Source organism: Camellia sinensis, chromosome 3 (assembly GCF_055761805.1).
Source record: "Camellia sinensis isolate YWXY chromosome 3, ASM5576180v1, whole genome shotgun sequence".
Classification (NCBI taxonomy): Eukaryota; Viridiplantae; Streptophyta; class Magnoliopsida; order Ericales; family Theaceae; genus Camellia; species Camellia sinensis.
Genome location: NC_138963.1, coordinates 227829780 through 227842866, shown reverse-complemented (window position 1 = coordinate 227842866; position 13087 = coordinate 227829780). Strand labels below are relative to the sequence as shown.

The following is a 13087-nucleotide window of genomic DNA, read 5'->3' as shown; positions in this document are numbered from 1 at the left end:
TTCATGGGGTCATGGTCAAATTCAGTCTTCACATTTAAAGAACACACTCACTCACACATGCAGATGGAATGCCCCTACTTCTTACTAGGACATCCTAAGCTCATATGGACTCGTGTGTGTGGTAGAACATGTGCTCTGATACCACTCTGTTACAACCTAAACCCACCCTTATAGGTTTAGCGTCATAACTGGCCAATAATCCTTAGATTACCAAAGGTCTCTTTATAGAATGACATATAATAAGGGACTGCGGAAGCAAATATAGAAATATACATTGTCCATAAAGTTGTGTTAATGTATATGAGACAGAAATCTTTTTAACAAGCTTATATATGACGTAATAAATACATTAGTCTTACGTCACTAAGGCCACATATACAAAACTTCCAAAACATGTTCAAACAAAACATAAACATCAAAAAGTACAAAAGTCCCATAGACTCAAAAACTTGATCAGATCTTAAAAGGGAACCTCTACGGGAGGTACGATGGCTGGTTGACTCCAAAACTCGCCAGGCAGAACTTAGGCCTGGTCATACGCCTGCTCACCTACAAACATAAATATAAATGGTGAGTGAAAGCCTAGTGAATAATAAGAAAGTAAAAGGTTTGATGAATAATGTCCATAACATATTTAGAAATCAGAGTTCATATCAGAAACAGATTTATATATTTATTCATGTTCAAGTCAATGATAGAAATTAGAACACATATTTAATCTTACATCCATTAGCGCTAACAGATCATATACGGGGCATCAAAGATCATACTTGTTAGTTCCATAAAGGAACCTCCGGCCGGGTACGGATAACTTGTTAGTTCCATAACGTAACCTGCAAACCGGGTACGGATAACTTGTCATTTCATAAAGGAACCTCTAGCTGGGTACTGATAACTTGTCAGTTCCATAAAGGAACCTTCGGACCGGGTACAGATAGCTTACTTAAGCCCTGAATACTTATCAGAATTTGGACAATCATTCATTATACAAAACATAACATTTCATAGAATAGATCTTATTTCCTCATATAGAAAATAATTAGAGTTGAACATAGCTTTACTAAGTTATTACTCACAGATGGCTCCAAAGCAAACAAATAGAATGAAAAATCAGACGCCTTATGGCGCGTGACCTACACAGTTATAGAACGAACACTTATTAAATTACACACTCAGAATCATTATCTTAATTCTTTCTTATCTTGATGTGTTTGTACTTCTTGTCCTCATTATTATTTCTTAACCTTGGCTTAGGAATGCCTAGGATGTAGAGAGGATGCTAAAATGTACTTGGAAACACTTAACAAAGATTGTTGAAAACAGGGGTCCCGCTCGAGCGCAACATCCTTTACTCGAGTGGACATTCAAAACATGAGTAGCTGCTCAAGCGCAACTTCTATCGCTCAAGCGGTCTGTAAACTTCTGCAAAAGTACTGGTTGTGTGGTTTTCACGCTTGACAGACACTTGAAGGTCGCTCGAGCGTGAGACTTAGGTCCTCGCTCAAGTGCAACCCTTGTCGCTCTAGCGGTCTACAAAAATGGTAAACTTCTGGGAGCATGCATTTCACGCTCGAGCCAACTTTAGGTCACTTGAATGGAAGTGCACACACTCAGAGTGGTCACTCGAGCGTAGAAGCAGAATTCTGGAATTTCTAGATTTTCTCCCAAGCTCAAAACTCCAATTCTAAACTAAAATTCATGATCCTTTGGGCCAAAAATTGAAACAAACTAGTGTGAACATACAAAACAGCTTGAATTCAAAATCAATTCACAAAATCAAGGCCCAAAGATAAGTCAATTATACAAAACCAAGCTTGAAGCTCAAAGAACATAACTTGAAGATAACATGCATGAATTGATATGAACTTAGACTCTCCAAAAACATGATCAATTAAGGTCAAAACGTAAGAAATGTGGTGGATTCTGAAAACCAAGTAAAGAAGGACACATGCATGTATGACTTGAGTGAAATTCAAACTCAAAATGCTATGATATATGCATGCATGCATGACATGGTTCAATTCTCTTCATTTCTAACTTAATTCTTACATTATCCATCATCATTCTCTAGAGTTCATGTCTTACACCTCATAATTGTACAATCTAAAGGTTGAATTCTTACCTAGGCTTGTCAATGATGCTCTAGATGATCAATTGTTGGGGTTTCCAAGCCAAGTTTCTAAGTTCGCTAGCAATCTTCTTAATTTGAGCTCAAACTTCTCCTCTCTCTCTCTCTCTCTCTCTCTCTCTCACGTTTGGTTTGTGTGTGAGCTCAAAAATGTGTTGAGATGAAGAAAAGAATGAGTGAAGACACATATGGGAGCCTCATATAGGCTTGACTAATGGTTTAATTAAATTGTTAATCAACTAATCAATTGGACATTAAATTATTCTAATTTAATCGTTCCGAACCAAATTTTAATTAAACCTACCATAATTTTTCAAAAATCCTAAATAACACATAAATCAAGTCAATTTCGTAATCAGATGCCGATAAGGCTTTCAATTCGTAGAACGAAATAGAAACAGAAACAGAAATATGTATTTCTACGATAAACAGATGTAAGCACATTAACGCAACACACACATGCAATTAATTCAGGATTTCACCTTAAATACTGATTAGGCTTATTTAATTATGAATTAGCGTTAATCAGAGGACGGGGTTGTTACAATTCTTAATTAGGTGTTTAAACATCTTGGTCACTAACCACTGGTAGGTTACTCTTGCATTTTTAACTCGGAAGGCATTACCTTGTAACAATGGAGTCCTTTTGGGGTGATGAATGCCGTATTCTTTTCATCTGGGACATACATTGCTATATGATGATAGCCTCGGTATTCGTCTAAGAAACTCATCCTCTCATGCCCTGAAGTGGCATTTACTAACTGATCAATCTTAGGCAGTGGAAAACTGTCTTTGGGGCAAGCTTTATTTAGGATGGTGAAGTTCACACAGACCCTTCACTTGCCATTCTTCTTTTGCACTACCACTGTGTTAGACAACTAGGTTGGATATTGTACTTCTCAGATGGCCTGGGCTTCCAACAACTTATCCACTTTCTACTCAACTGCTTCCACATGTACTAATGTCGACCTTCTTGCTCGCTGGATGACAGGTTTAGTCGACCTGTCTACATTGAGCATATAGCAAGTGACCTTGGAGTCGATGCTAGGCATCTCATAAGGCGTCCAGGCAAACACTTCTATGTTTGCTCGCAAGAAAGCTTCTAACTCTCTTTTCTGCTCCTCGGCTAAGCCTAAGCCGAGAAGGAAGAAGAGCTCCCCATCATCTTCCTGGACGAGAATCTTCTTCAAAGCCTCCTCATTCTTATCGACTAGTTCTTTTCTGACTTCATTTAGGACCTCCATGTCCTCGTCTTCAATTTCAACTGTCTCTACTTCTCGCACATTGCAGGTGGACTTCATTGCTACTGTGGCACAATTTTTTGCCTACATTTGATCCCTCTAACCTCCTCAATTGCATGCTCCGTTGGGAATCGCAACAGCTAGTGCAACGTTGAGGGAACAGCCCTCATTGCGTGTTACCACAGTCATCCCAAAATAACATTGTAAGGGGAGGGGGTTATCAATCACTGTAAACTCCATGCTTACCTTCTTCGTACCTGTCTACACCTCCAAATTCGTAGCTCCTAGAGGCCATGTTGGTGTTCTGTTGAATCCAACCATCAGGCTGTTGGATTGTTCTAGGTTATCTAGGTGAAGGCCAAACTCCTTGTAACATCTAACATACATGATGTCACAAGAACTGCCTTGATCAACCAGTATGCACCTCACTTGGCACTTTCCAATCTGCAGCATTATCACCAGGGCATCATTTTGTGGATGTTGCACCATATCCAGATCTGCCTCAGTAAAAGAAACAACTGGACCATAGTACTCATTTATCTTAAGCTTCTTTTGCTGGACCTGGTACACATGCTGTAGGTGACTTACCCTCTGAGTTTTCCCACGCACATCATTTTTATTGACCTTTGAGTGAACCACATTGATCACCCAAGGTTCATCTGCTTGTTGTGGTGGCGGTGGTAAAGGTGGTGCTGCCAGTGCCTCGGGTTGCCTTACTTGCTCTTCCTTTGTTCTGGCTTCATCTGCTAGGTCTCTTAAGTGACCATGTCTGACCAGATCCTCTAAGTGTGTCTTTAGAGCCCTATATCCTTGAGTCAAGTGCCCATCTTCATTATGGTAAACACAATGCTTCCCAAGGCTCCTTTCCATAAACTCACCAGGGATCTTCTCTGGTACTCTATAATACGATTGGTTTCTGATCATTTCCAGAACTTTGTAGATCGGGATCCTGAATACAGTGGTGACTGCCTGTGCAGCCCTCAACCCTGTTTCCTGCCTATTAGAACCAGTGTTACCTCGGTCTCGCTTCGACGAGCCGTTTCTCTTCTCCTGTTTTGGTGCCTTCATCCCTAGCGTGTCCTCTTCTGCTCTGGCATACTTCTCGATCCATGCCATTAGCTCCTCCATGCTTTTTGGTAGAGTTTTTTCCAGTGATTTTCGAAATGGGCATTCATCCTCCAGGCCATTTTTTAAAGATATTACCGCCAGCTCCTGGTTGTATACTGGTATTTAGTTGAACACCTCATAATACCATTCGGTGTAAGCCCTGAGGCTTTCACCCTCATTAATGTTTAAAGCCAGCAGGGAGTCTACCTTTTGTGGCTGCAACTTGTTTGTAACAAACCTGGCCACAAACATCTCGGCCAGGCCTTCCTAACTTTTTATAGTTCCTTTTAACAATTTGTGAAACCATTTCGATACGATTTTTCCAAAGGATGAGAGGAACACCTTTCACAGCAACTGCTCATTCCTGCTATACAAAGCCATTGAATTTAAATATAAGCCGACAAAAAAGTTCAGATCAGGCTTGCTGTCATAAATCTGAAACCTCGGCATATGGAACCTCTTTGGGGCCTCAAACCCATCCAACTCCACTGAGAACGGCATTCTTTGCTTAACGGACGATGTGACCTCGGCGTTGAGTCGCTTCCTCTGGAGGTAAGCTCACAGATTTTTCTTTGTTCGATCGGGAGCTCGGCTATCAACAGATTTCAGTCTTTTTGGCGTGCTACTCCCGGCGTCGTGGTGTGTCCTCTTAGAATTTTCTTCATTCACTATATCGAAACACAGGCCCTTTCGCTGTACATGCCGAGGTTCTTTGACATAGGTTTCCTTGGTACGAGGCGTCCTCTACGACTCACCTCTCACTGACTCTTCCTACTCGACATCTCATGAGGGCCGATGTGAGCATTCCTTTTTCTTGCCATGCTGCAGGACTGCTGGGATTGTTTTATGCCCCCTTTCTAGGTATCAGTCTTTGCCGCTGGTACCGGCTTGTCCTGTAACGGAAATAGTGGTTGCATTACGTTGTTCTGCATCATGAAGTTAACAACCGACTGCAAGTCTACCAATTTGTTCGCCATCCCTTTCATCTCGTCGTCCCTCCTTAGGCATCTATGCTTCCGTACCTGGAGGTGGCTTTCATTGTAGTACTCACTTTGGCCAGCTTTCTTTGGGGCATGCCCCTCTTTGTCGACAAGATTCGGATCCCATGCTTTTTCATTGTGGCTTTCTTTCCTAACGTTAGGATCTCTATGTTCACGCATCACGTTGTTCTGCATCATGAAGTTGACAACCGACTATAGGTCTGTCAACTTGTTCGCCATCCCTTTCATCTCGTCGTCCCTCCTCAGGCATCTATCCTTCCATACCTAGAGGTTGCTTTCATTGTAGTACTCATCTCGATCAGCTTTCTTTGGGGCATGCACCTCTTTGCCGACAAGATTCGGATCGTGTGCTTCTTCATTATGGTTTTCTTTCCCGACGTTAGGATCTCTATGTTAACAACTCTTGCTGTTAATGTCATCCCCAATCTTTTCTTCTTGTTCGTTGTTGGCCATCTATTCTCCTTAAATCCCCACAGATGGCGCCAAATTGTGGGTGTTGATTTTTGACCACACAACTAAAAGGAAACTCAGTTAGAAAGTACCGGCAGAATAGATTAAGCCCAACAACCTACACAAGAAAATAAGAATTCGACTGTGGTTCGTCCACCAGAGAGCACTCTGACAATTAAATTAGTAATCAATATCTCTCAAAAATAGCAAATTGTGCTTAAGCTCACAAGAAATAACTTCCTTCAAACTCACGAGGGTGCCTTACTTTTATAACCAGCAGTGACCTGATTCCTTTAGAAGCCTCACTTCAGTGGACTCAAGCTCAATGTTCGTCCTAAACTTTCAGTTAGATAGGGATAAACTCCCTAAGAGCTTTATCCTAGGGAGTTTATCCTTATCCAAACCAGAACCCTCTTTCATCTAGGATATTTGTCTCTTATCCGTTTATCTCAGATTTTGGTATTTTCGTAAACAATCTCGGCCTAGCTGAGATCATCTCAGCATGTGACCAAACCACGTGGCACCTCAGCTGACACTTTGGCGTCACCTTTGCTACGTGCTGTCTTTCACAAAATACTTCCCCACACATACTATGATTTTTGCTTCAATCGAAATATAACTGTTTATGAATATCTTCAATTTATAAAATTTATAACAAGACTTTATAAATTAAATTGTAAAGGTTTAACTGCTAGCAAAAAAATATCATAAATATTATAGGAAAAGTCAATGATTAAATGACACATGTGGTTTTATATTTGTATAAGCTCAAAAAATTGAAAACATTATCTACGTTAATGCATAATATTTTTCAAAATAAGAGTTTATTTCTTAAAAAAAAAAAATTAAAACTAAATATTTTTAATATAAAGAAATCAAAAATCCAATAGTATAGTGTATATCCACGTGTATATAAACATTACCATATTGATAATAAATCAACAAAAATAAATGTGCTTTTAAATTAATAACAATTCAAAATCTTAATTTATTTTCTAAATTGAAGTAATTTGATGATTATTACCATATGAATCAAATAATTAATTATTAATTACATTTAAAATGTAATAACCAATGATTGAATGAAATGTGTATTTATATACTTATTTTAAAAAATTAAAAAATTTAAAAAATTGTGTTACGACTTTCAACAATATTTTTGTTTATATTATATAATCTATACTATATATAGCAAATGGTGTTTACAATGAAGAGAGTAATGAGAACTCCAAAACTTAAGGAGGTTTGGGGCTATTTTAGTCACAAAAGACAAAATAAATTATTTTAGACACAACAAACAAAACATCAAATTCAATTCATAATCATTACACTTTTCTCTCACAAAAAAAGTTAAAAAAAATCAAAAGGCCAAAAAGTCATTTTCAAACCATCTTTTTAGCCTAGGCTAAAATAGACAAAAAAGTCAAAATGTCAAAAAGCCAACCTACTTTCCAAACGGTGGCTTAATTTTCTTATTTCTAAACAATTTAAAATTCTAACTCTTATTTATCCATTAAATAAAATTTCAGTTATTTTTAAAAGGAAAGTATATATAATATTTCAAGCCAAATATGAAAAGCAAAAAAATGAAGCTCAAGTTAAAATTCTAATAAATGTTTAATTTTTATGCATAATATGTGCTTCTTTCCAAAATAGATTGTGGGGCAATTTAGGAAGCTAGCTAAAAACTAGTTTTTAACTTTTAACATATTTTGAATCACATCACTTCTTATAATTTTTACATATAAAAAGACAAAATAATTATAAAAAAAAAATCAAAAAACTAACATTTAACTAGCTTCCCATATCCCCATGTATGTAACTTTTCAATATAAATAATTCACACAAATCTCTTTTTCTTACAAGAAATTTAATGGGTCACTCTCCCACTTTCCTTCTCTCTACATAAATTGCTAGTCCAAATATTGTGTCAGTGTTTTGATCCTTTACTTTTAATTTATACTATTACAAATTATAAACAAAAAATTCCAAAAAATAAAAACAATTATTTATTATTTTTTTAATTTTTTTCCAATTTATCCCTATTAATGGTTGATTAAACAAAAAATTTCAATATATATATATATTGCTAATAATTCTTTTTAAAGTTCTACCCATTTATATTATTTGAAAAAAAAAATAAAGTTATACAAAAGATGATATTTTAGGGTTGAGATTGGAAAAGACTTTTTGTTTAGAAGGATTTGAGGGGAGATTGGACGCCATGTCCATTGGATCATGGAGTCCATTTTTTGGTTACAAATTCGTAAGTCAGATTAGGAGTCTGGTTGGACTATCAATCCCATATATGTGGACTAGTGTATCCTAGGACCGGTACGGGATAGAATTGGTACGATAACTATCCCCTAAGATTAAATGGTAAAATGACATATTTTCCCTCTAAGTATTTGATTTAATTATGTATTATATTTAATAAAATTTAAATGTCTCAATTAAAAAATAAAATAATTTTATTTAATTTTTATTGATGTTTTATTTATTTAATTTTTTTAAATAAACTTTTATAGGTGTTGTATTTAAAATTTTATTGATGCTTTATTTAATTTCATTATTTAAATTTTATTGATGTTTTATTTAATAATTGTTATTTTTTTTATAAAAAAATAAAATTTATTTAATCTAGCCCAAAAAATTAAAATATTAAAGACATGTTTAATATTGATATTATTTAGTAAACAATTTGAAAGGGCATAATAATCATTTGAACATTTATCATTTTCATAATATCTCAAACAAACATACAATTCAATGGAATAATCATTTCCCTACATCTAATTCTATGACTAAACAACCTGGAATACATATACTATCCAACCAAATACTCCAGAGATTATGTCTCCTAAAATTAACAATCCGATAGATTACAATCTCCCCTAATCTAGCCTTTCCAAACAAATATGATCTAAGTTGGGCGAACCTTGGATTGGGCACGAGAGATTTTGCATTTCCTAACTTAAGTAAGATCAGAACTCGAAGATTCAAATCATTTTTAGGTAAAATTTTCAATTTTAAGTGATAATTATGTATGTATTAGCAGATGCACTTAATAGACAATACACTTAAATCAGTACTAGCGGTTGGCACATACGATTTGTGTGCAATTCAAATTAGTACAAATTAAACAAAAAAATATATATATTACATATTATGTACTACTTAAATGGTAAGAGTGTTTTTTTATCAGCGTCTCACTATCTTTTCTATTCTTTTTCTTTTTTTTTCTTTTTAAATTGAGAATGTATTTGGCATATGGAGAAGTCAAAGACTTTAGGATACCACCATGAGTGTTCACTTAGGATAGACTGATATAAAAATCATAATTTTAAAGTATTGGCAATTCAAAAACTCATTGAACACAAATCAATATAACCTTTAGTAGGACTAATAATAAAATCATAATTTAAGGTATTGATAGTAAAATTTTGATATTTTGAATTGAAAATTTCTACTGTATTATTTTTGTTCTTTTGAGGTTCTTTTTAACAATCAACTTTTGTAGTTAGTTCAAAATTAATATATAATTTTTATTTTATAAAAATATCTACATACAACTTAAAATAATAAAATAAATCAATTTTATTTTGTAAGAACATTTGTATTTAAAATTAAAAAAATTCTCCCCATGCGTAGTATAATATATTAAGGGGTCGTTTGGTTTTTGAATTGGGCTAAAAAATCACAAAAGGACAAAAATCACAAAAAGACAAAAAAAATTTGCCATTCCAAAGCTCGAAAGCTAAAAAAATTAAACAAGAATACCAAACGACCAAAACAGTCCCAAGTTAAAAAAGTCAAAAAAAAAATATATATATCAATTAAAAAGTCATTACAAAACGATTACTAATATGTTTGCTTTTTGTGTCTTAGTTGTCATTTGCAATGGATTTCTTTTATCTTGTTGATCAGAGACTCTGAGACCAGAGGCAACACGCCAATGCTAGCTGTGATTTTGCTGGGTGGTGGTAGCCAACTCCCATGCCAGGGCTGATGATTATCATTCCCAACCCATTTGAATGCAAATATTAACAGCCAGCTCAACCACATATGCCCAATATTGTGATTCAATAAAAACACCCATTTGGTTACTTTAAGGTCCCCCCTTGGCACAATCAGAACCAGTTAGCTGGGCACTTCACTATGTGCCTTTCAGAACAAGGGCCTGTCCTAATTTCCAGCCTTCAAAATTGTTTACAGCAGTTGATCTCGACTGGGCTATACCCAACCAACCAACCAACTAGCAAACAAAAAAAATTCTTTATTTTTTTTACTATTTCAATAACATAATATTTTTCCGATGTTTCCCTAATGGAAGTGTTTGGAAGGGCAGAATTCATATTATGGTGGAACCAAATTAGAAGGAAAAGGAATAACATGATCTGCAATTTTTGAATTCCAATTATAAAGTTTCATGAAAATGAGTGAGAGCAGTAATTAGTGTCATCACTAATGATGTCCCACCCACTGCCACAGTGTGTGATGTGTCTTGTTTTTTTTTTTTTTTTTTTTTCACCTCATTAGTGGTGGATTAGAGCTACCAAATTAGTGGTATGTAGCATTGCTGTAAATTTCACAACTGCAAAATTTGAAATATTATTATTATAAGAAAGAAAAACGCTATGCCTTCATTTGACATGCCAGATTTTTTGACTTTTTGACTATTTTATTAACTACAAAAAGACAAAATAAATTTTTTATCCCAATAAGACAAATCATCACATCTAACTTATAATCATTTTATTTTTTCTCTCACAAAAGTCAAAAAAGCCAAAAAACCTATCCTCAACAAGACTTTTTATTAGCCCCAGACTAAAATAGTCAAAAAATCAACCTACATCCCAAACGAACCCTATATAATAAATCATTTTTTTCCCTACTTAACATATGGGAGATGTAGGTATGAAATTATAAAAATTTAAAACAAAAATAACTTGAGTAAGAAAAGAAATATTTGTAAAAATGTAACAATTTATACTAACATTATTACTGTATAAGAAAACCAATTAGTCAGGTTTAGGGTTGTTTCATCATACAAACAGGGGCAGGCTCAAAGGAGAGGGTGTACAATTTGCAGACAAAAGGCAAACTTTTTGGAAATACTCTTCTAATTCTGATTCTGGGGGACGCTCGTGATCCACCGATAGGCACTTGAAAGGAAGTAAGCACTCCGGTCGGGGGTGCCGGAATTAACACTCCGACGGACAAGTCAGTCTCACGTTTTAGATTACTTGTATTCTAAGATAAACACCACAATTATCACATACCTTTCTCAGTCTGCTATTCATTTATTTATACTCATTGTAACGGCCCAAAACGCATGTCACAATTATCCGTAATTAATTATGCGCTAATATGAATTAATTGGGGACTATCTGTTTGAATTGAAAAAAATATCTGTTGAGGCTACAACTTCGGGACTGAAATTGACGACCATAATGGGTTCGGAAAACGAAATTGAACACGCCTATGTGTTACCGGGAATTTTTAGAGCCATTTGGGAAATTTAATTGAGAACTGATTTCGTCTGATTCGCTAAGCCATGTTTGGCTCAACTTTTTGGCACAAATATATATATATATATATCTAAAGATAAGGCTAAAGACCCTTGTTTCGACTCAAAACAAAAGAAGAAAAATCTGGGAAAGAGAGAGAGTTCTAGAGAAAAGAAGAGATCAAGAGAAAGGAAGGGATAAAGAAAGGGTTTGGGCCAAATCTTCTCCAATTAGTTACCTAAGGTAAGAATCTATTTTTAATTTCTTGAAATAGAGTTGATTCACCCATGATCTCATGGTAAGTAAATTGAATGAAAAGAAAATTATGTCTAATTGAGAATATTGTGATGTATTTTAACCTAGGAAGCATATATGAGCATACATGGCATAAGATTATGAAGTTCATGTTTATAATCATGTTTTCCTTGCATGATTGACATATTGGGGAGGAAACTCCATGGATTTGAGAAATGAAGCTTTTATGTGCATGTTTATGATTTTTCATTTTAATTCAAGGTTTAAATCTTTACATGATGCATTTGGATTTTTGTTTGGAATGTATGATTTCTATTTGAAGCTAGAAATTCAAGTTATTTTCAAGTGTTTTGGGCCTTGATTTCATGATTGTGAAGTTGTTTTCGTAAAAGAGGAAGACCCACGGTTTAGCAGAAATTCGGACTGGTTTTTCACCCAGACCGCTCGAGCGGCCTGGGCCACCACTCGAGCGGCCAAACAGTGTTTTGGCTACTGTAGTTCCACCGCTCGTGCGGCCTGGGCCACCGCACGAGCAGCCAAGCCACCGCACGTGCGGCTTGGGCCACCGCACGTGCGGCCAAACAGTGTAATTTTCTAATTTTGCTCTCTTATCGTTTTCTGACTTTTGGGCCTTCATTTACCTGATTTTCACATGTTATATGCATCCATTAGCATCTCATAAACATGAAATAAAGTAAAGAAAGAATAGAATGGCATTAACTAATTGATTCGATGGCAAAATGTGTTAAGGAATTCTGTTATAATGTTGGTATTTGTAGGTCAAAATTCGAAGACCGCGCAACCGGTTTTGGAAACCCACGGTGAGTAACATTTCTGTAAAGTTATGTTGATAAAAAATTATGTTTTAACTGTTATTGATACGCTATGTTTTCTCAAAGTGCTATCTTGATTCTGTGAACGAATATCCTATTTGCGAAACTAGTATGGCATCTACGGATAGTCCCAAGTCATGGGGGACGGCACATTAGTGCGGGTCCATGACATACACGTGATACGAGATCTCGTTAGCCACTACATTGTGGTGATATGTGTTAATCGATATCCGGAACTGCTTCTCTAGTCGGAAGACGATATGTGTTATATCCTGTGAGATGTACCATTATGTTATGTTCTAATATGAATGATTATGAATGATTTGTTTTACAAATACGTTATACGTGAAATTCGTTCACTACCCCTTTACTTTAATGTTATTCACTAGGCTTTACCTCACTGTTTGTATATATATGTATTATAGGTGAGCGTTCTGGGAGTTAAGCCTAGGCAGAGTCTTGAACAGAGCCGCCGTTTTGGAAGCCTACCAGGTGTTTTGTGTGCCTCCAAGCTGGGGCTAGGCCTGGAAGGCCGTCTACAAGATTTATTTTTGTTGTACAC

General features: G+C 35.7%; 1 protein-coding gene and 1 long non-coding RNA gene across 2 annotated transcripts; both read right to left on the bottom strand.

The window, feature by feature from the left end:
* Positions 1-251: 251 nt before the first annotated feature.
* On the bottom strand, positions 252-833 carry LOC145823148 (uncharacterized). Its single transcript, XR_014365348.1, has 2 exons — positions 725-833; positions 252-549 (listed from the first exon to the last, which is right to left on the bottom strand). It is a non-coding gene; the product is annotated as an uncharacterized LOC145823148 (long non-coding RNA).
* A 2797-nt stretch (positions 834-3630) lies between these two features.
* On the bottom strand, positions 3631-4497 carry LOC114306011 (uncharacterized). The gene has a single exon (XM_028251169.2). The coding sequence runs from the start codon at positions 4495-4497 to the stop codon at positions 3631-3633; it is 867 nt and encodes a 288-aa protein (XP_028106970.2).
* Positions 4498-13087: the final 8590 nt, after the last annotated feature.